The sequence below is a fragment of the Macrobrachium nipponense genome, chromosome 11 (assembly GCF_015104395.2).
Source record: "Macrobrachium nipponense isolate FS-2020 chromosome 11, ASM1510439v2, whole genome shotgun sequence".
Taxonomy (NCBI): Eukaryota; Metazoa; Arthropoda; class Malacostraca; order Decapoda; family Palaemonidae; genus Macrobrachium; species Macrobrachium nipponense.
The window spans coordinates 88,617,528-88,641,139 of record NC_061087.1 but is presented as its reverse complement, the minus strand read 5'-3'; the positions used below and the strand labels follow the sequence as shown (position 1 = coordinate 88,641,139).

The following is a 23,612-nucleotide window of genomic DNA, read 5'->3' as shown; positions in this document are numbered from 1 at the left end:
ATCTCAGGTCCATTGGAAGAACTACATAGATAACCCTTCATGCAGACATTTGACACATAACCAGCATTACCATCATCCTTTTTTAAATCCAAGGTGGTATGAAATCCTCTCTTGCAAACAGTACGTCAGGTTACCACTGCAAAGGTAACTTTCTCTTTTACATCCATACAAGGAAGGAAGTCTACAAAGACCTTTCACCGGTCATCTGCTATGATGATGTGTACCACTTTAGACTTACCTGGAGTGCTGACGACAATTTAACTCCACATAGAGTTATTAATAACATGATCGAAAAGCTGTGTTACAAACCAAGGCTTTAAAAAATTATTCCTGTGGTCAGCAACAGGCATAAAGCAACTAATAGCTAAGAGAGGACTCGGCTGTTACTATTAATAGCACCAGGTCCAGTTTCAGTTATTGTATCTAATTTGTGTGTTTTTGACATTTTGTAAGGCAGTGAATTTTATTTTCACATGAAATCCTCTTTTTTCAAGAAATCTTTATTTTATGGTTTTTGACATACCCCCTTATCTTACACTGAAATCTTTTATCCCGTCCCCTGCAATTAGTAGTTGATGTATGTTCACTTGAGAACAAAACAAGTGTTGTTAGGGACAGTTAAGGAAGTAAGAGTACACCCTTCTTGTGAGGCAGTCTTCATTTGCATGAAATCTCAAATCAGTTGTTGGTACTTAAGTTTTTTGTGGTATTTGCGCAGAGTATTTAATGATGAAGTTTTAGTAAGACAGTTAAAATTTGTTTTGACTATTTATTTATTGATTTAATTTTACCAGGGAAACAAGTGCTCTAAATTTAAGATCAGCTTTTTCTATGGCTTTACACTCAAAATTGGACAGACTCCTTTACTAGAGTTGATTGCAGGCTTGCATGTATCACTAAGTCAAGGTTTTTATTGCAATGAATTAGTGAGAAAGACCACCAAGTCGCATATCTAGACTCTCATAGGGCACACTTGAAAGATTTGTTTTTGAATGAAAAGGGAAACATTAAAAATGTCAAGTTCAAGAAGTAAATTAAATAGGAAAAGACCATAGTAAATGTATGAAAAGTAATGCAACTTGAGCCATGGTAATTCTGTAAAACACCTTTATTACCATCTACAGTGGGACATTCAAGATGCGCTGCAAAGGTTATGACTATGAGAGTTAAGAATGTTATCTCAATGGTCTGGTTGAATCATTTATCAGTAATAATAACTCTTCTGAGGAGTGTGTTGTAAATTAATATAGGGTAACCTGAATTTTATCCTTTTGGTAAAGCATGAAAAACTTCATTAAAGATTTTGCAATTGAACCCCAAGATTATTTTTTTTATATCAGATAAGAATAGAAACCCTAGATTTTAGAGTTCATGAAAAAAATTCAAAGAACAGGTGATAGCTGAGTTCTTGTGAACGATTGATTTATGGAGTCGGGCTAGGTCGTCAATACTATACAAATTGTTTTACAGTTTAGCCTATTGGGAGAACAGTTTTTTCTCATTTTTCTAATGATTGCGCATTTTTGGTGTGTTAACCATGTGTAAGTTGCAAAAGTCATCCAGTTTTCAAAGTTTACTTCTGTGAGATATCTCCTAAGTTATATAAAATATTTATGTGGTTAATACTGAAAGTTTCTAAATTAGTCATGTACTGATCACAAAAATCTCCTTTTGTTAAATATGTAAGTGCCTAGGGTTAGGTCAGTATGTTCGCAGCATTTTAGTAATTACAAATATATTTTGTATTAAAAATTTTTCACTTTTTTGAAGATTTGTTTAGGGAGACAGTATTTAGATAGTCCTATTCTTTGTGTTCTATATTTAGCCTTTAGTGTTATTGTCAGAATTGTAGTTATGGTAATATACAAAATGATATCGTACATCACTTTTTACTGATGTCAAGCTGAAAAATATTTCTTGATTTAGAACAAGAAAGCAAGTTTCCATACTAGCATGTAATTGACATACAGTTAATAGGCATTATATCTCCTCTATTGTAGTATGATCCACATTGAAGAGGAGTTGCAGTGTCTTGAAATTGTGTGTGAATTACACTAATTCTTCAGACATGTGATGTTATTGAAGAGATGAAATTATTCTAAATGATTAAGCTCTTGCAAATGTCAAGAGAGAAAATTTTAGTAAACACCAGTCATTTAAGTGTACTATAGCACCATGAAAGTTCAGGAGTGAATGTCAGAAGATGAAAGGCAATCAGAATTTCAGGACATGTTTAGACTTTTTTAACTCTGGAATTGTTACATTTCTGAAATTATGCAATTTAGATTTACAGACTATCACTTTGTCAGAGATGAACCGCATTTTATCAAATCCATATTGATGAACACAGACACAGTTGGATTAGAAAATGAAAAATTATAAATAACAGGGATACGTATTTGTATCATTTATTTCCAAATTTCATATCATATATGAAACAGCATTTCAATATTAGGTGTATCCTAGTGAGAAACATTGGTATGTCAGCTTTTAGTCATCATGTGGGTTTACCTAACAATTCATATCGTACAAACAGTGCTCAGTCTGCATTCTATTGAAAGAAATATTTTTTTATTTCTTGCTACAATGTTTAAGTATTTATAACAATTTCCCCATTGTTAAAGACTAGTTTTATATATGTATATCCAGTATAAAATTATGTGGGAGCTGAAAAATTATCTACAAAATTATGGATGTACTAAATACTTCCAAGCAACTGCTCTTCCTACAGTAATACCATAACTACTTTATATGCTGTGATAAAACTTTCTGACTTATTTTATTTAATTTCTCCCTTTCAGTTTTGAGAATTTTTTGAGTTAGTACTTTCAACACATTGAACTGTTTGCCAAATGTTCTTTAGTATGAAGCATATCTAAAAAATAGCCAGCACAGTTTTAGGTACCAGTACCATACTTATTTTGTTGTAAACAAAGCTTTTGCATTTAAAGATGATTATACTCCAGTTAATAATGTAAAGATTTCAAATGATAATCATTCTTTAATTTACTGAGTTGATATTTTATAGGACAATCTTAGTAAGCAAGCTTTACAGCCTGATCAAGTATAGTGTAGCTCCAAGGTTAAGGATAATGGTACAGTATTCACTTCAACAGTATTCTTTGATTTTAGCTCTTTAAAAAATACTCGCTTGTCAAGTACATTACGTATACTGCACTGTATTAAAGCATAGTATGTAGTTGCAGTATAAGTTATAGCTGTACAAGGACAGCACATACTCTACCATTACTCATAGATATCACTGCATGCAGGATGTGGCTTGTTTATTTTTTGAATGTTGTTCTCAGGTTTCACATGAGTTGGAATTGCAAGGTGCTACATTTTCAGCCTAGCTTTTTTGTCTGTTATTGTACTTGGAGTAGAGCTAAGCCATTTACAATATGAGCTGGAGTACAGCACTGTAAGTAGCTAGTGTTGTGATATTAGGGCTAAATCTGTAAGGAGTTGTTGTGACTAACATGTGTCCTGGTGTCCATGTGGTGGCAGGCTACCACTGGGATTGTTCCGATTGGGCACGACCTTCCCAGAACCCACTTCCCAACATCATGGAGGTCCCTGGGGGAGAAGTGAGAGATTCTTCATCGTACCATTCCAATGAATCAAACGAATCTATAGTAGTGAAGCCGGCACAAAATCAGCCTTTGATGCCGCCAGGTAGGATTTTCTGTAAAAGATGTCTAAAAGGTTGGTTATATGGCTTCAGTTCTTATTGAATGATCACTGAATTTTGAAAGCACAAACAGACTAATTTGCATTTGATTTCTAACAGTGCCTGTAATAAATTGACCAGAGGGGAGAATGTGTGAAGAATCAAATGTACTGCCTTTCATTCTGATACAAAGTCAGGAATTATATAAAAACAATACTGAAAGTAAACATTTGAATTGTATTAATTTATTGTGCCAGCCATCTTTTGGAAGTGGATTATTACTGTCAAGTTTTTATTACTTGATTAGAATTTCATTTTATACAGATGTTTACAGTAACACTTAATACTATAAACATTCAGTACAAATCATGATAGGGTAAAAATGTATTTGTTATAATTAGATTTATATTATAATTACTTTACAGTTGAAGGTCCAGTAGATCCCGGGCGTGACATGGAGACATTACCTGCAGACGAGCTGATTAGTGAATGTGACACTGAATTTGAACTGGAATCCCGACCAGATTTAGACACCTCACAGCTTCTTGATCCAAACTCTGATGTTGGGGCTGAATCAGATACTTCATTATTCGTCCCACAACCTCAGCGGTAAATATATTGACAGTAAACAGTACTGTGCATGGTTTTCATAGTTTTTGTAACAGTAGATCTGCCAGCTCAGCTTTAAGCACTTTTTCCTCTGCTGACAAGTAATCATAAAATTTTATTTTTACTTTAGATATCAAAACATCTGTTTGCATTCATTTGGTCGATTGTTTGTCAGGTCCAGAATTATGGTTTTGTGGTATATTTGGCAAGTGCATAGGATCCCAAGCTGCCTCATGTTTCTATAATCCAGTTTTAATGTTCAATTATGTTTTCTTTGGGTAAATGTTGTGGGCAACTGTTTGTAGCTTGATTATTCTCTTCTGAGGTAGAAGGCTAATTATGAATATGAGCTACTGATGACTTTACTAAATGCAACTGAGAAAATTTCCCCAAAATCTGTTACTTCCAAGTATTCTTAGTTCTGTTTTTTATATATTCACTGATTTTAAGGGAAATTAAATTCACAATAGAATTATAGTTTGCTGGAATAGGTACAAAAACAGAAGATAAAAGTTCATCTTAATATGTAAAAAAAAAAAAAAAAAAAAAAAAAAAAAAAAAAAAAAAAAAGAGGTGCAGTAGTTGCAAAAAGGTTAGTTATATAAATTCCACATGGTTATCGTGAAAGTGATCTCGGCAACCATTGTAAACAAATTGGTAGCAAGGATTACTGGCTTATTTGTAAAGACTGCATGGAAGCCATGGACAAGAGGATGCTTTGGAATTATCATAGAGGTAGGGACATCAAGGAACCTGTCAGATGACCAGTACACTATAAAAATTTGAGGATGCCTTTGCTGCTGCCTGGAGGGCTTCTGAATACATATTTCCAGAAATCATGGAAAACAGAAACCATCCCACATTGAGAATTGTTAATGAAGTAGACAATTTTTCTTTAGAGGATTGCCTGAAATATGGTCATTCTGAAGGAGCGGTACTATGTATAGAGCTTAGGAATTGTCAGTGGTTGAATCCACTCTTAGAATGGTTATAAAAGGGCAGATTTGAGCTGGTCTATACAGAGGCATGATTTAGCATGGCTTCCCTTGGTTTTATTCAAGAGTATCAGGAATTGAAACACCTTGATTGGCTTTAGTTCACTGTGCTGATCTGGGTCATGAGCTTATCAGAGAGATTTCATTATCCTAAACCAACTCAGTGTATTGTGAAAAATAAGAGAAAATATTGTCCTAGCCAGATGAGATGGTGGTTGGTCCCTTTGCATACTCAGATTTAGATTTACAATGAAAATCTATGAGAAATGGAGTGAAAAGCATTAAACTCCTAGGAAACAACATTAAAAGAAAGATTTCATTTTGTTTATGAACATAAAACTAACACCCATGTGGAAAAGCAATTGCTAAAAAATAGTCTGAATACTAATTATGTCTGTACAGTACTGTACTCTTTATAAGAAAATTAGCCTAGATATTGTTTATTTCAGCCTTAATGTGTAGCAGATCTTTATGGTTCAGTGTTATTATCCTATGAAAACTATTTCAAGAGTTCCTGGAGCTATTGTTTAAATATTTTAATGTTCAGACGTGCTAATAATAATTTTTTTTCCATTTACAGCTATGAGACTCACCCAAATCAATACTTACCAAGATACCAAGTTGGCAGTGAAACAGAAACTGATGATGAAAGAGGAAAACTTTTGAATACTTATGAGGATACATACAATGTTCCATATCAACCCCCCCAAATTAGCCATTTGCCTGAAGATCGAAATGGTGCCACTTACTCGCCTTATCGCGTAAGAAGTAATCGTCGACACGACACTGTCAAGCGATTCAGTGAGTTTGGTGCAGATATTTCTGTAATATCTGGAATGGAGGATGAGGAAGAGGGAGCATCTCTTTGGGGTGGGGAAGCATCCAACACTTCAGCATCAGACTTGGACAATGTCTGTGATATTGAAGACTCTGAAGTTAATTCGGAATTTGAGAATGATGATAAGCAAAGAAAATAATTTTTTTTTTTTTTGGAAATACTGTATGTAAAACATTTTATCGATCATGTAATAAACTCAGTTTAGACTGTATTAAAATTGAACTGATGAAATACAGTATGGTCAGCTACCACTAACACTTATGAATGACTCTGAAAAGATTCTTTGTTTAATGAATCTTTTGCAATGTTTGTACTCTCATTATTCTAAAATTTCAGCTGCCATTTCATAGTGCCTATAAGCTGATTAAAATAGTTACTGTAACTTAATGTATATCTTCCAGTGTGCCTGAATTCCCAAGATCATCATTAAATTTAATAAATGCAAAATGATAACTATTTTTGTAGCAGTAAATAATGATATCCTTGGGTAAAGTGCCAATTTATTTTTATCTTTGTCACATACATTTCCCCGCATGAAGAATGATAGTTAATAGCACTTGGAGATAATTAGCTTTGTGAGCCAGAAAGTGAACATGTCTCCTGAATGAATCTGACTACATGTCAATGGTGCTATAGCATTGAGCTGCTACTCATACTGCCAGATGTCACTCTGCTAGTATTGAAGTAAACAGTGTGTAAATATATAAGTGTAAATAAAGCCACTGGTGGTCATTGTACATAATATCCAAAAGTATGTGTTCCACAGAATGTTTATATTTTTGCCGTGTGAGCAGACAGGGTTTGATTCTTCAGGTACGGAGTATGACTGCCTAGGAGAGCCATCAGTTACGTTCAACAGACTGGGCTAGAAGTTTGGCTAGTCTACTTTAACAATAGTACTCATGATTTATATGTTTAAAGTAGGATTTGTGATTTATGTACATTTAAGTGTAATGTAACTATTTTTAACATTTGGGATTTAAGTTCAATGTTGTTTTTATTAATATATAATTTACATTACCTAATTTTACAGGATTTTTTAGTGCATTACAGTTTTGTACATAAGTGTGCCAAAGGCAGCAGTCATTTCCAATGCCCATAAGTGTCCTTTGGCAGGAAAAAGACTCGGGTCATAAGGAAAAGTTATCAACAGTATGCTCTAGACCCTTGTCTGTCTGCCCAGATAGTAGAAACTAGAATAATTTAGTATGCAGAAAATTTTTGAAATTTTTTATTACAGTTTCAATGTATTTTATTACAATTTATAGACAATACATACCAGCACAGACCAGTCTCCACATAGCTTCCCATAACAGGCTTCCTATGTAGTTCCCTTGTGTATTTTGCTTATACAACTACTGTTTGCCACATTCTGAAACTGGAGATGCAGTTTAACATTAGTGTTTGTGTGTGTGTGTTATGGTGATAAGATCAGCATTAATTATTGGGGTATATTTGGTGAACTCATTTTTCTTAATACACTCTAATGTAATTCTTATTTGTTCATGTATTAACTGCTGCTTACAGTTGCTGATCTTTTCACAAAGTGCTCTGCTACTTTTGAAGTCATAATCCTCTTTATCATTCCGTTCCTGATAGACTATTGTACTAATTGAAGTAATTGTGATAATAGTTGTACTCTGTAAAGGAGGATCCATATTTTTAATGTGAACTAATACTGGAGTAATGGTTATAATTAAATTTCTATGGATGAATGTGTGGTTGCCTTGGCAGCTGTTGTTTTATACAAATTTTGTAAATAAACTTGTAATTTTTTGCTTTATCAATCTTTATCCTCACAACAGGAATATGGACTAGGTTAACACAAAGCCATTCATATTATAAAAAATAAAAAACCTGCAGATTTAATCCTGCAGTGTAACAGGGATTTCATTCTAGTTGGCTATGAATACAGAATGGGTTTGTGAAGGCCATTCAAAAACCTCTATTTCTGATGTCTTTCTTAAAATGTATGTGGGAATGATGTGAGTAGAGTTTTGGAAATCTACATTAATGCGCATAGATTAATTTTGGTATTAATAGTGGTTTCAGAAGTGATTACTTTTTGAAATAATGAATGAGTAAAAGCTTTGTTGATGCAGATTGATTTATTAAATGTTGATTCATAAGAATCACTGAAATTTTTTTTTGTTTTAAATGCTGCATTTAATGACGTGAACAAATAGGGTAATTAAAAACAAAATACATATATTGTAATGTCCTTGACTGAAAATTTCTTTGAATTTATGCAAATTACCTTGGCATGGGCCTGGCATTAATGCATGAAAATTTTGACGGTTAAGAATTATAATTCCCTGTGGGGGGGTTGTAATACCGTCATTGCCCCTCATGCGGTGCACTGTAGGTAGTACGTAAGGATCTTTGCAGTGCCCCTTCAGCCCCTAGCTGCACCCCTTTCATTAATTTTACTGTACCTCCGTTCAAGTTCTCTGTCTTCCTTCTTACTTTCCACGCTCTCCTAACGATTATTTCATAGTGCAACTGCAAGGTTTTCCTCCTGTTACACCTTTCAAACCTTTCTACCCTCATGTTTCCTTTCAGGACTGAATGACCTCATAGGTCACAGTGCTTGGCCTTTGACCTCAATTATATATTCCATTCCATTCCAATAATTTAATTGTAATATTAACCAAAGTAATTCAGATAGGACATGCCTTATTAATAAAAACATTTTTGGTACTGTGTAATTGGTAGCAAATTATTCAGGATAATGTAAGGCCTAAGGTTTTGTTGTAAGAATTTCCTCACCTTCATTGTTTCCTTATTTACCATTTTCCTCCCTCGGCGCACTCTTTACAGCTCCTAATTCCTTGAAGATGAATTAGGTATCATAGCCTCTCATTTCTCTGTAAGGAATGTGCTAATTACATGACAATCGTGCTTTGTTGTTCAATGTTCCTGACTATCTATCCCTGTATGAAACATTTATATTTCCCCATAGGGGGATAGACCATCATTGTATCTCACCAGTGCACTGTAGGCATTACTAAAGGGTGTTTGCAGCTTCCCTTCAGCCAATAGCTGCACCCTCTTTTTAGCCTATCATTTTACTTTTATTCCCACTTCGTTGTTGTATCTTGCAGTTCAACACCTCTGACCAATATTTCTAAGTAGTACAACTGCAGGTCTTTTTCCCAGTTCCAGCTGTAGATCCTGAAGTTTACTTCATCTCTATTTTCTGTAGCTGTCAACTACTCCAGCACCCTCTTTTCACTGTTTTCAAGCACTTGACTAGTCAAAAGTAACACAGTGCTTGATTTGTCAGCATAAATTTTATAAAATCATATAAGGTGGTATATCTTGCTCCCAGTAAGACAAAAGGAAGAGAAACAAAAGGTAAGTTAATAGTTTACATTATGAAATAATTAGACCAGCACATTTAGTTTTAGTATTAACAACACACCCATCATCAACAATCACTCAAGTTCTACCTTTGGTAAAGTTTGCTGAAGAAACCAACATAAAGTCCAGACTGTCTAAAGCTGTCCTTCCAGTAATAGTGAGTTACAAAGGTCAATGAAACAGTCTGAACCTCCTAGCCAGGGATGGCCTGATCCCGGGTGGCATTACCCAACCCCTGCTCAATGTTGATTTTGAGTTGGTCAAAAATGGACAGCATTTGTAGTTTAAATACACACTAAGTGTGTGTGTATATATATAAATATCTGCGTGTGTGTAGCTATGTATTTCCACTCTTAATGAATAATATTATTTATTCATCAGACAAATTTCCTTTTTCAGATTAATAAACTATATTTTTTTTCTTTGCAATATAAAATGCTCGGTGAAAAATATTGTATAAAGAATAACCATAAAAAATTTGGTTTGTATATATAACATTACCTATAGGATATGTAATGTACCCAGTTCATCTTGGTCAAAATTTTCTATACCACCTCCCTCAGTCAGATTGTCCTCAAGCCATTCCTTGGTATACCAACACTTGATAAGTTGGAGGAAAACATCACTTGACAACAACAATACTATAATTAAATCTCTCTCTCTCTCTCGCTCTCGCTCTCGCTCTCTCTCTCTCTCTCTCTCTCTCTCTCTCTCTCTCTCTCTCAAGCTCTTTTCTTCATACGATGGAACAGATTACAAAGAAGACTTGGTTTTACAAATACCTTAGATTAGGATTAAAAGGCCGCGAGAGAATGACATGGGATTCATCCACTTATTTTTCAAAATTAAATGAGTCCTAACCTTTTAAAAATTAATACAAACACTAGAGATATCACTCAAGAAATTATATATTAATCACCTCTTGTCTTTGGGAATTTGGTAAGCACCAATACAGTCTATCCTTTGACTACCACACCTCATTAAGTCTGTTTCTATATAGTTAAGTAATTCATTGACTTTATCATTTCATGATACTATCGGATCCTTGAGAAACCTTCGGCAAAACTTACATTTTGCCTATTTCCTTTAAAACTATCCTTCGAAAAGTCAATTATCATCTCCAGCCAATGGGAAAGGCCGTAACAGAACCCTTCAGCCAATGAGAGAAGTTAACAAATATGTGCACACTTTTACCTTTGGTGGAGGTCTCTGATTGGCCACGAATTCTTGCTGGCCTTTAGAGGTTGGCCGGATAAGACACCTTCATAATCCTTTGAACTTGCATGGTGTCAATATTGTAGTAAGGGTTGTGATACGTTCTACAGGTAAGGTTTACTCGGGGACCTTTTGGGTGTTAAATTTACGATAGCAATGAGGTATAACGATAGATATTAAGGTGGCAGATTGCTGGAGTAGTGAAAACTCATAAAAGACCTTTTGGGTGTTAAATTTACGATAGCAATGAGGTATAACGATAGATATGGTTAATCTTAATAAGAGCTCCGGCCGATTTTTTGTATAAATGTGTTTATACCTTGAAAGAAGATACTAAGTATGTTCTAAGGAAGAAGGAAATTAGTGGCGGAAAGTCCTATCGGTGTAGAAAACACAACTTAAATATTTGTACCTACAGAAAAAACAGTCTCCTTCATGTTGTTGTTGTCTCTCGTATCACCTATGTTAATGAGCTCCTGTTCGTTCGTTTGTGTGCTGCGCAGTCTCAAATTGTCATGGGGAAACCACACCTTCCGAATGACGTCACGAAAAACACTCCACCCAAAAAGTGACATCATTATAGACAATATCCAATCGTAAATAAGCACGTTTCAGTTTTCTCTGAAACAAAAGAAAGCTCAGTGTTTTTCAGCCAATGACAATATTTAATGTTACCTAGTGGTTAATTTCTTCGGCAAATAAACCTATTTTCTCCAATTAGCGTTACTTGCACTAGCGCCATGGCCGAATTAGCAGGACCGTGTACAAGCTCCGATTTTGTTGCCCAGGAAAGTTCCCACAGTGTGTGAAAATGCTACGTGAATTATAGAGATTTCACAAACTATTATTATGGGCAAATAGAAAGGCTCGTAACTTTTGCCCAAAAATCACGGATTAATCAAGAGTGAACACATTTGCCCGACGTAAGTAAGGAAAAGTGCCGGTCTGACTTGAACAAAAAAGCCTTCGGTGTGATAAAAACCTATGTAGTGTCAAAAAAAAGAGAAAAAAAGTGTAATTTTTTGTCTCCATATTTAAAAACACATGGTTCTCAAAGTCTCACGTAGATATTGAAACTAATCTAACATTTTGCTTTATTTTCGTATCAGATTGGTTTTCTTATAAGTTTGCTAATTTTGAGCTTCATCTCAGCGATCCCACCATCAATGATTGGGCTTCATTTTGTAGGGAAGTAATAGTAAATTGGGTATTTAGGCGGTCTCATAAAATTGGAGGGGAGGGTAAAATAGTGGAAATTGACGAATCAAAATTTGGGAAGAGAAGTATAATTGGGGCAGAATTATAGAGGGTCAGTGGGTATTTGGGGGAATTTGTGGGGAAACTAGGGAGTTTCTTTATGGTTCCTGTTGAACAACGAAACACTGAGGTTTTGCTTGCTGTCATTAAACAGTACATCGAACCAGGAACAACAATAATTTCCGATTGCTGGAAAGCATACGATTGCCTGAAAAACGAGGGCTACAAACATTTACAGGTCAATCACAGTGTCAATTTTGTTGATCCACAAACTCGTGCCCATACCAATACGATAGAGAGACGGTGGAGAGATGTCAAGAATTTAGTCCCAAAATATGGCCGCCGTAAAAAACATTTTGTTGGATATTTAGCCGTTGCATATTTCAAATTGCACATTCAAGACCCCTTACGAAAGTTTCACGCCTTTGTGAAAGCTGCTGCTGAAGTCTATCCTCCACTGTAAGGTAAGCTATTTCCTGTATATATTTTGATTATCGTGTGAAATATGCTGCAGTATTGTCTCTCAGTTAGCCTAATCGCTGCTCAAATTTTTCGGAATTGTCATGAAGTGTGCAGGGAAGGTAGTGCCCTTAAGGGGGGGTCGCAGGGGGGGGGCGAAAAGGCCCCCCACCGCTAGGCCTAGGTAGGGGTACGGCGCTCTAGGTTAGGTTAGGTGGTTTGTTTGGTTAGCTAGTGCCCTGGAAATCACTTTTCTCCTGCTCCCCCCACCCAAAAACCCCGGTTCCCACTGGGGTTCCCCAAGATTGTTTGATGGGAACAAGGGTGTAATTGCTTGATGCCACCAATATTAATGATCACTTTAAGCATAATCAATAAAAAATACATCGGAAAAATATATATTCTAATGCAAACAAGAGACGGAGCTCTCCTTTAGATTTACCTTTATTACTTGTATTGTGAGGACCAGAGAGTAAGACATGTAGATGTGTACTGATAATTTATTACTGTTTGAGATTAAGCTGTCCTTGTGCCAGCACGGGCTATGTCAACTGGGTTGACATGGACGAACGGAAGGGTAGTGTCCGTTACGCACGCACGAACAAAACATAAACAAAAGGGACAGCCCCCCCCCCCCACCCTCTTGTGGAAGTGTTCCTTTACAGACGAAAATACATGAATAATATTACATAGAGGGAACGGGTTCCCGACATATATACATCAAAAGAAGGGGCGTAAAATGCTCTGCAGAATGGGCAAAGGAACAACGCGGCTTGAGATGCAATAGAATTATAGAAAAAGCGTTGTCCATACAATGTATAAATGCGATTATTTCGGTAATACATTGTCAACATCAAAATAAAATGGGAATAATAGGAGTTTATTACGTATTCAACTTAAGTCCCTCGTTGTTGTTATGGAGATAAATCTCAGATGTGGCCGAGGCGTGTGCGATCACGTGACCTCTGACGTCATGCCCATAGATAGTGAGAGATGGCTATAGTGTACAATCTAAGTTTAGGACAAATTTCTTTGGGAATAATCTTGAGACCAGTTGGAGAGTTCGGTCGTCCTTCCGAATCAAGAAATTGAATGTTCACAACCGAGGTTCAATCATTTAATGCGTTAAAGATCCTGGTCAGACTCCATCGAGCCTGTGTTTGTAATAACTGTAGATGAAAAACGAAAGCCGTGTGATGGCCAGTACATGCCATCTTAACCGGAATTAGTTTTACGGGGCTTTATTTAGTTTTACGAAGCACAGATTGTATTGATGCTGGCTGCATCGTTGAGGCATTGATAATATATTTTCTTAGGGTTTATAGTAATCGGGGCATGAAGTTTGTGCAAATACCAACACCGCTTCTGGTAAACTCTCCCTGTTGTAGAATGCCGCAGTCTTGCTTTCGAGTCAGTTTGAGTAAAACTGAATTGTAAGTGAAGTGTGGAGTGCTGTAGGTAATTAAGCGACTTGATCAAATCTAATATTTTGATAATTATTAAACCAGGCAGCAAACTAGTGAATTTTCATCGGCTGGAGTTACATGTTCGGATTGTAGCTACAGTTTTACACTGAGATTTATCGTCATGGATTGGTCAGAATCGTAAGATGGAACAACGTTTTTGTGGCTCAATTACAACGAAAAGTGGAGACAGTGTTGTACTAATATGACAATATAAATTTTCCACAAAAGTGAAAAGTTGGTCCTAATCACTGGAAACGGAGCACTTTCCAGGCGTGTAAAATTTCTGGAATTCTTGAACGTCGAATTGCCTTCCGAGTGCCGGTATTCTTCATATAGTAACTGTTAAAAACTTTTGTATTCTCCATTAATAAATTCAAGACTGCAAGCAATTCAGATAAATATTTGTGGATACTTCAGGAAATTTTAGTTGTGCGTAATGTGTTCAGCAGAATTACCCTTACTGACTTGATTATATTTAAAAACTGATAGGCGCTCGTTACGACAATGTAAATGGGAATAACTGCATAAAACTTCCTGTCTGGGAGTTCCTGTAGTTTAAAGATTGTGTAATATTGCCCCAAAAATTCAAACCTACCTTAAACAGGAACCTTTTCCCCTTATTGTTGTAGTACGAAAGAAATTAGGGTAAATTTTTTGCTTTATAGGTACCAGCCTCAGTCGCAAGAACGGGCTAGTGTTTGTCTCAAAACAAGGTCAAAAGGCATGCTTGTCGAAGCATATCTTGATAGTAAACATCAGTCTTGATCATATGATAAATTTGCAATAGATTTTAGTACGCCTTTCCTATTAAGTATTTTAAAGAGATTTAAAAATTTGTGTCCACTCACTCCGATAACGATAACAGATACTCATCTTGTGCCGTGTGACCAGAAACTAGATCAATTTAAGCTAAAGTATGCTGAATTAGTGAAGTTGGTGGAATGTTTTTGTACTGCAAATTCTTTTATTTAACGCCAGAAAAGTCTTTTGAAAAATTTCGTCACCATTAGGTGGTATTTAAGGGGAATGACATTACAGCACTTCACTGACATGAATCAGAAAATTTTCACTTGCTGAGATTAAGCCACCCAAATGCTAGCACGGATACCATACCTTACCCTAAGGTGGCTCGTTAGTGCTGTAAAATGTGGAAGATAATAGGAAGCCTGATGTGGACCTCTTGGATCTTGAAAGTTAAGTGGAAAGCGCTTTAATGAGGCCACGGTGTTACTAATTAAATAAGATTTTTTTTTGTGACCTACAATTCCGCATACATTTTTCATCATGATTGTTCAGTTATAAAGCTAAATTTATTTTATATACAGGATTTCACGTCTGATTTATATGAAATTTTGTCTGCACGTAATTGCCAAATTTTCGATAGACTATTTTAAAGAACATTGAGCTATCGCATTGCGTGATTAAGTTTCAAAGAACTTGACTCAGGGTAAGCTGAATAAGAGGTAGTTTTGGTGAGTGGTGAGTATTATTTGTGGGGACAGTTCTCTTGAATTCCGATCTATTCAAACCTTAAACGGTAATCTCCAGCGCCTCTTCATACTTGTGTAAAATAAAGCGATCAAGATTTGTCTGCTCCTGTCCGTTCTTAGTCACTGAGCATTTCAAATAAGTTGGTAGGACTTGAATGGTGCTGTCTCACATTTAAAAACACCACTGACTTTTAATTTTATTAGTTTTCAAGGTTGTCTAGTTTTCATTCTGAATGGCAGTATTTTGGTTGAATTATCAAGACTACACAAATGCAGAGGTGCCTCCTGTCATTTTACCCTAATTTTAAAGCGACAGAGTAAACAACTAAAGAATAAGAATCTCTATAGTGGAACAAATTCAGGAAGGTGTAGCATGAGTACAATTTTTATATTTTAGGCTTCCTGAAACAATGAGAATTTTTAGTTTTAAAAGTATTTTAAAGGCGTAACCTCCTGCCTGAAACACTCCCGATAAAATCGCATATTTTGAGCGTGATGAAATGCTTGTACTACGTTTTTATCACCTTTTATACAATGGTTGATAGCTGTAAGTTTGACCATGCGAGTTCAAGGCTTTTCAGTTGTGTATAAATTCATATCAAATGTTAATAAAATAATCCGCTTTCATTAATGACGCTTGTTAAATTTCGTGGACAAGATTGGCCTTTTGTGTTAAACCGTTCGTGCATTTCAGTCCTCCAATATTGGCCGGTGTTTGGTTATTTCTTTATAACGTCATTAAATGGTTGTCATTTGTCTAAAAATAAAACTAACATTTGAAGTCACCGGCGGTTATTAATAATCTACACAACTTTCTAGCAACCGCGCAGACTTGAGAATCAAACAAAATTTTTATTTGAAAGTGTTGAACAAAGGGCTATAATGTTTAGTAGAACGGTAATTTCTGCACTCGTACGGCCTTAGTTCACCTAACTGGATTGTTAAACTGTACGTGGTTAAAAGGAGTCGGGAGCAAGAACCATGGGTATTTTTTAAATTAAAATTGAGTAATGTATCAACTAAATTAGTAATTTTAACTTTATTGGACTACTTTTGATGAGGACCGTAAATTTAGTAGGTACAAACTAGGGGCTGTAATGAAGCCATTTTTATAAGAATTTGTACATGCAAGTTTTAATGGTTTTTCAACTCCCGTTGATAAGAATGCAGGCTTATTCGGACCCTGAACAGGAACATGCTTATTCGAACCTTGGCTGATTCGGACCATTTACTGGCTCATCCGGACCCTTGTCCAAGCTTATTCGGACCTTCATATGATTGGTTGATTCGGACCTATTATGCAGTAGCGGCTCCTGGCTACATCATATTCTATATATATATATATATATATATATATATATATATTATATATATATATATATCTATATATATATATATATATATATATATATATAACATAGACATACTATAAATAATGCCGAAAACTTCATTTCTTCAAGCTTACTAATTGTCTGTTTTTCTTGGGCCATGATTGATTACTAATGGAGGATTCCCCAATCAAATTTGAAACTCAAAACAAAACTGAAAACGTAATAAAATACTAAAATTCAAAGCAGTAGTTTTCGGCAGCGGAGAGACTGACTGACTGACGGACGGACGGACTGACTGAAAATTATGAGAATGAGGTTATATAAAAAATATTAAGTTTATGTAAACTAAGCGTAGCATAATAAAAATCATTAAACCATTAAGATGAATAAAAACTCGAAAACAAAAACATTGATACAAAACTGGGTATGACAGTAAAATAAAATAACATAGGCCTATCTAAAACGAAAGAACACCCAGTTAAAACAGACACGTCATTGAAATTAATGTGGTTATCATTTTTCCCATTTATTGCACCTCGCTACTAGATTGATTATTCTGTATTACATCAGTAGTATCGTCAATAATTTTATCACTATCACTAATACTACATATTGATTAAGCTATTGACGAATTTCAAATCACACCATCGCCCTCCAAAGGCTAGGCTAACACTGCTGGAGAGGGCGCAGTGCTCCCTTCACCACTGCGTGCGGGCTGGCGACCACATTATCACTCTGCTAAACGCAAATTAATGGGATTGATCACTTAGAAAATAAAATTTCCTTCAGACAAAAACCCTGTTGCCGGCAGAGAAATATATGAATTCGCAGATGTTTCTCATTTAGTAAAACTAATTAAAATAACTCGAAAATTAAAGGTTAATTCCTGTTGCTAGCTTTAGGGAAATGGCGGGGTCAGAATATGGCTTAGCATACGAAGTAAATGAAACTCGTTTAAATGTCACAGGACAACACAAACAAAGAGTCAGACATGCAGTCAAGTTATCTAAATGTTTACAATTTTTTTTAATATTTTGGAGAAATTAATTTATTAGCCAAGCAACAGCGCCTCAGTGGCGTGATCGGTTTGGTCTTGGCTTGCTACTTCGATGGCTGCGAGTTTGATTCTCGGGCATTCCATTGAGGGGTGAGAGATGTGTATTTCTGGTGATAGAAGTTCACTCTCGGCGTGGTGCGGAAGTCACGTAAAGCCGTTGGTCCCGTCGCTGAATAACCACTGGTTCTATGCAACGTAAAAACATTATACGAAACATTAGCCAAGCAACCTGAAGGAAACATCACACTTATTTAGTTGGTAGCAAGTATAATTCCCTTAAAGAAAATTGTGATAGAGTAATTAATACGATCAAAATGCCGGTTTGTTAAAGGCGTAGTACAGAGTTGTCAAATCGGCGAAAGATTGTTGGCAATCTAATTAACATCCACGTAATTTGGAATATAACACTTGGTTAATTTATCCTTGCTGTTAATAATAGCAGTTTTTTCCGGTAAAGTTTTCAATAAAACCTAAATATCTAGGTCTACTTAGTAGTAAGAATATAATTAGGATTAATATTGATGTTTCCTGTCATTTATGCACTTCTTTTTTTCTTTCAGGGAAACTATAGAAGATTTTTACGGAAAGTGTTGTATAAAATATCCCTAGTGCGGTCGGCCTTTAGTATAAAATATGAGCAGAAAAGGATGCAGCGTCAGGAAGACCTTGTTCGCGTTCTTAAAATGTTCGATAGAGATGTGCTAAATGGAAATTTGTTGTAGAACTCAAAAATACCTCTGCAGTGTTCCAGGTGCTGCTGTTTCAGATCTAACTTGGCTCAGGATATAGGAAATCAAAGGTGAGATATTTGTCTAATTGTTTTGGAAGGGGTTGTGGGGATGGGATATGTGTACTAGGTGGTTTGATTGGGGAAGTTACAGCTTAAATTAGCTTGTCTCAAACGGTAGTTTGAAAAAATGGAAGTTACAGCTTAAATTAACTTGTCTCAAGCGGTGGTTTGAAAAAAATGTAGCGTTCAAGTTGCCCTGAAATTTAATATTGTTGGTAAATTTTAAAATTTCTCAAATAGATTAGGAAGAGGGGCCAGTACCTAACGTATGTGTTTTTGCAAGACCATTTTGTGTGGACGTTAGAAAGAGTAGCAAGGTAAAATTTTCATTGTCTACTACCCACCGTTGATACTTACGCCCCTTGCTACTCTTGCCATCAACTTCCTCACAAAATGGGCTTGCAAAAACTCCTACATTAGGTACTGGCCTCTCTTCCTAATCTATTTTAAGAAATTTTTTTTAATAACCAACAATTTTAAACTTCAGGATAACTAGAACGCTACATTTTTTTTAAACCACCACTTCTGGAGACAAGTTAATTCAAGCTGTCACTTTCCCCAATTAAACCACCAAGGAAGGTGGTTTAATTAGGTAAGGGCATAAATATCATGACTGTGCAGGCAATTGTTCGGTGGCACGGGATTAGGTATTGAAAATGGACTAAGATTAAATTACGTGAATGGTAGAATTTAGACTTAAAACCTCGAGGGAATGGCAGAATGTTGCAAAAGAGCAAATTATTGAGTGAAATTGAATAAAACGAAGTGGTTGCTGGATAAGAAGTACTTTCGCGTGTTAGGTACTTAAATTGGCTCTGAAGAAGAGGTAAAAGTACTAGGTCAACCAGATAGTTGCAGTTTTTTTCTAAAGCGTAGTTTAAGATGAATAAAGATACACAGATAAAAGAAAAATGAAAATTCTGTAGTTAGTGACACACTTTTATTTGGCCAAATAAGAAAAGGGCAATTTTGCAAAATTTCATTAAAAGTAATCTCCAATGTGTGAATATTTGTCCATATTTGCGAGCAGGTGGTTTAATTTTTAAAAATCCTTAATGCTACTTGGCTCTTGAACTGCCATAGTTAAAATACCTAGTGTTGATATTTTGAGTTTCATTGCCTCATTTATGCATTTACATTTACAAACTACTAAGTTTCATCAGCAGTCAAGAACACTCCTATGGACTTAGTATAAAACTTTGTTTCTGTGGGAAGTGTAGATTTCGAGTAGTGCGTATAGCCATGTCCTTAACGGATGTTTGAGAATTGGCTCTCATTTTTTGTGACAGCAACTTTCTTGAATTGCGTACTTTAAATTTTTCTAAAGTACAGAAGTTTCCCCTTACGATATTTCTTGTAAAATGAAGTCATGCGCGTTTCACCCATCGACATCTAATTGCAGATTCTTCAGCAGTGAAGCCCCGCCAGATTTAAGTCGCTTGAGAACAAGAGGATTCGGACGAGTTGCTGAAGAATTTGTAGACTAATCTATTGATTGAAATGGAGGAATGCTACCTTTCTTCCTTGTGTGGTTCCTCAACTATGCTTCGCCACTCCGGGGGAACTAGAAAATTTGGTAACTGCAAGCCAAAGGTAGTTGTCTTAGATATCCATTATATAAATCCGTTCTGCAATCTTGCTAAGGTTGAAATTTTTAGTTGGCATTTATGCAATTTTGAATCAAGGTTTGTTCAGCTTTTGATTACGTGATTTTAGGGCGTTAACTTTTGGTATAGGGTAGAAATCTGATCTGTCAGTAGTCAAAACTAGATAGTCTAATATTGTTTAAAAATTCTTATGATTTACTACAATTCTTTAATTGATAATCGGCGTAACTTAAAATCTTAGCATACATAAATCAACTCCAGTAAACTTAAGGGAAGCTTGGCTAAGGTGTAGGGTTTAGGATGTAAATTCTAAATATTTGTTACATAACAGAAGTGAACCAGATTAACTAATTTAAAGTGTTTGCTAATGTGATTTAGACTGGGTCATAATCTCCATTCACAAGCAACTGTCAAAACTGGGATCTGCCAAGCAAAGGTTTTCAGGCCGTTTTACGGTTTATAACAAAGTTTGATTATAATTTATGTAGTGTAATCAAAATGAATGAAGATTTTTTTTCCTTTCAAGTTATTCCAATTACCTTCTTGTAGGGGTAAGATGTATTGATACCGTAGAATGTTGAAACTCAAGGGCAAAAGTAGTTTCAGCGACGGTTTGCCATAGAAAAAGTGCATAACATTTTGTTGTTGGAAAAGTCTTAAATTTTATTTGCTGTGAAGAATTGTGGCATTCAAAACCATTTATTCAAATGCTGTGTTTTCTTAAAATGTAAAGGCTGATGTTTCAAACAGTGAAGTCCTGTCGTGGTTGGTAAGGTTGATTTTAATGATAAATTTCATAAAACGGGACTCCAGAAATCAGTTGCACATTGCATCTGTTGTTCCGAGTGTGGCTGGCAGTGGGCTATCGTTTATTACATAAGGTTGTCGTTGTTAAGGTAGAAGTTAGTGGGTTTTTTTTTTTTTTTTTTTTTGCAAAAAAAATTTTTAAAGCTTTATTTGCAGTAGTTCACAACACCTATAGATCAGCAAGCAATTAGTTACAATGCCTTGACTTGTAACATGCGGTCATGATTTATAAAGAAAACAATGGTTCAGGTAATGGTAGGCTCTAAAGAAGTTACACTGGGCTGTCAAGTGTCAGTCATTAAGTTCGCTGTAAGTTTCCGAAGATCTTCACATTGGTTGCGTTTCCAAAGGTGTTGGTGTTTGCTTTCCTTTTCTTGGTCTGCCAGTATTGGTATAAAAAAGTAAATTTTCCGGTCTTCAGTCATTAGTTAAATGTTAATAATTATTTTAAAAAGTCATCAATTAGGTTCAATAGTTTTTTTTTTTTTTTACTTTGGAAATTAGTTTTGGCCACGACTGAATTCTCAAGTTTACCCATACCCATGTAAGAAGCTTAAACTTGGTTGATGCATAGGTAGTATTTAATTTTAGATATGGCATTTTTGGTCAAAATGATGTATGGTTCAAAGATAATGAAGCTCATACTGATTTCAGAACAAATAATTTAATTGTGCATTTGGGGGAGCTGTGTCTGACTGGAATCTTATGATGGTTAACTGCAAATATTAGGTCTACAGTGTTGTAATTTTACCTTTTTCTCTCATTTACTAATAGTCTAAAGGTGTGCTTTCACACTAGATAATCTGTGGTAGTTTTTTATTATTATATAGTTCAACGTGTGTATTGAGGTCAGGAGAAAGTTTTGAGTTGAGAAACTCTACGTGTAAAGATTAATCCTCTCGAGACCCAAGTAGCTACTTTCAAGGTGAAGTTTTCGGCTGCAGTTGAAGGTAAACGGAATCTTTCATTACGGATTGTTTTCCGCTACTTTTCCATCATAAAATTTATTTTCGTTGGTATAATAATCAGCTGGTTTTAGATTTGGCAAGTGAATAATTCTGAAAACTTTCATTCAAGACATTCTGAATTGTGTTCCTGCACTTTTCTTGGTTTTCTCTCTCTCTCCTTTATTAGATTGTATGGTGTTTTTACGTTGAGTGGAACCAGTGGTTATTCAGCAACGGGACCAACGGCTTTACGTGACTTCCGAACCACGTCGAGAGTGAACTTCTATCACCAGAAATACACATCTCTCACCCCTCAATGGAATGGCCGGGAAACCAACCCGCGACCACCGAGGTGAGAAGCAAACACCAAACCAACCACGCCATTGAGACGCTCATTCTCTCTCCTTTAGCTTTCTTGCAATTCCTTGTACTACTAGTTAGGCGTTTTATTAACAGTTGGTAATCATAACGGTTTGAATGATCTTGGTCAATGCCGTTCTTCAGTCTAATACCTGAGTAAGGAATCTAGTTTAAGCTAGTTTTGATACTGTTAGCCAAACCATGAATGTGGTTTTAGTCGGTTAGGAAAAGTTTCAATGAAGAACGTTGAAAACTTGGAAGCCCGACTCAAGGTCTCTTAAATCCTAAGACGAGAATAAAATCTGGACTGTCTCGAATTCGGCTTCTGTGCAGTTTTTATTACACATTTAATAGGCGTTCCGTTTACAGATGAAACTTGCAAGTTTGCTTGGAATAATTTCTTCACATGCACTTTTAAAAGTGAGTATGGCTGTCAGGTTGAGATTAACTGGATTTGAAATTTTTCCTAAAGCACATTGCAGCTTGTAGAACAGTCAGATTTGGTTGGCCCATGCAAGTTAGCAGTCTCATTGTGATTTCAAATCATTTTGAGTTTAACAAAAATAAATTGGTTTAGATGTCACTGTTCCATGCAGCAGTATATGTTGTGTGTGTGATAAACTTGACACTTAAGTTATGCTAGTAGTTTTTAGCTTTATTCAATGAAAAGTTAAGACTTAAATTTTAGAAGTTTCTTTGGTTCTTGAAAATAGGAGATATTGTAAAGGAACGTCAGGTGGAAAATGTAGGTCAAATTATGCAGAAACGGAGTGGTTGTTTCGGCGACAATCTTGGAACTTGTTGAACTTGAGTGATCTGGGTGGGCCTAACTTTTGGATCGATTTAAATATTAATTTTGGTTATTAAGTAAAGCCAGTTAAGGATTAGTAACTTAATGTGGGTATGAAGGCTGCAATAACTTTTTCTTTAAATGGCCACTCTTACCTGGGGAGCACAGTAGCATGCCTTTTCTCATTTCTCGAAATTTACCTTGACCTTTGGTTCTCAATTAAGTCATTACTAAATACAAAAGTGCTTCAGTGGTCTTGAAAGTTGCTATATCAAAGTATTTCCTAGAAATTTAGCTGTATGTAGTCTATTAAGAATAAACTTGTCTAAACTACTATAGTAGTATACAGTTACATAAACCAGGTTTTTGACTTTACGAAACTGATGGGAAATTTAATTCTCAAGATTTATAGTTAGGTTATATGAAGTTTTGCAGCGCCTGGCAATTGGCGTGTGGCCCCAAGTCAAATTTAGTTGCGCAATATGTATTTTCGGACTGTTATGATATTGTTTGCTTTGTTTTCTTTTCGTGATGTTGATTGATCTTACAGTAAGTCTTGTT

At 35.5% G+C, this 23,612-nt stretch overlaps 1 protein-coding gene and 1 long non-coding RNA gene across 9 annotated transcripts in view; both read left to right on the top strand.

The window, feature by feature from the left end:
* LOC135207178 (fat-like cadherin-related tumor suppressor homolog) overlaps positions 1–7,888 on the top strand; it is a 304,650-nt gene extending 296,762 nt beyond the window's left edge. For 4 of the 7 annotated variants that reach the window (XM_064238764.1, XM_064238782.1, XM_064238751.1 and 1 more), the window contains 3 exons: positions 3,508–3,675; positions 4,096–4,279; positions 5,855–7,888. In XM_064238764.1, the coding sequence (XP_064094834.1) occupies positions 3,508–3,675; positions 4,096–4,279; positions 5,855–6,251 (749 nt within the window). In that variant the 3' untranslated portion in view covers positions 6,252–7,888. Of the gene's footprint in view, positions 1–3,507; positions 3,676–4,095; positions 4,280–5,854 lie in introns of those variants that run through there. The other 3 variants (XR_010312927.1, XM_064238772.1, XM_064238796.1) reach the window with 3 other exon arrangements.
* A 2,407-nt stretch (positions 7,889–10,295) lies between these two features.
* Positions 10,296–20,117, top strand: LOC135207167 (uncharacterized). Of its 2 annotated transcripts, none has more exons than XR_010312914.1 (3): positions 10,296–10,800; positions 18,311–18,549; positions 19,943–20,117. It is a non-coding gene; the product is annotated as an uncharacterized LOC135207167 (long non-coding RNA). The 2 variants fall into 2 exon arrangements; XR_010312915.1 differs by lacking the exon at positions 10,296–10,800 and adding an exon at positions 12,050–12,411.
* Positions 20,118–23,612: the final 3,495 nt, after the last annotated feature.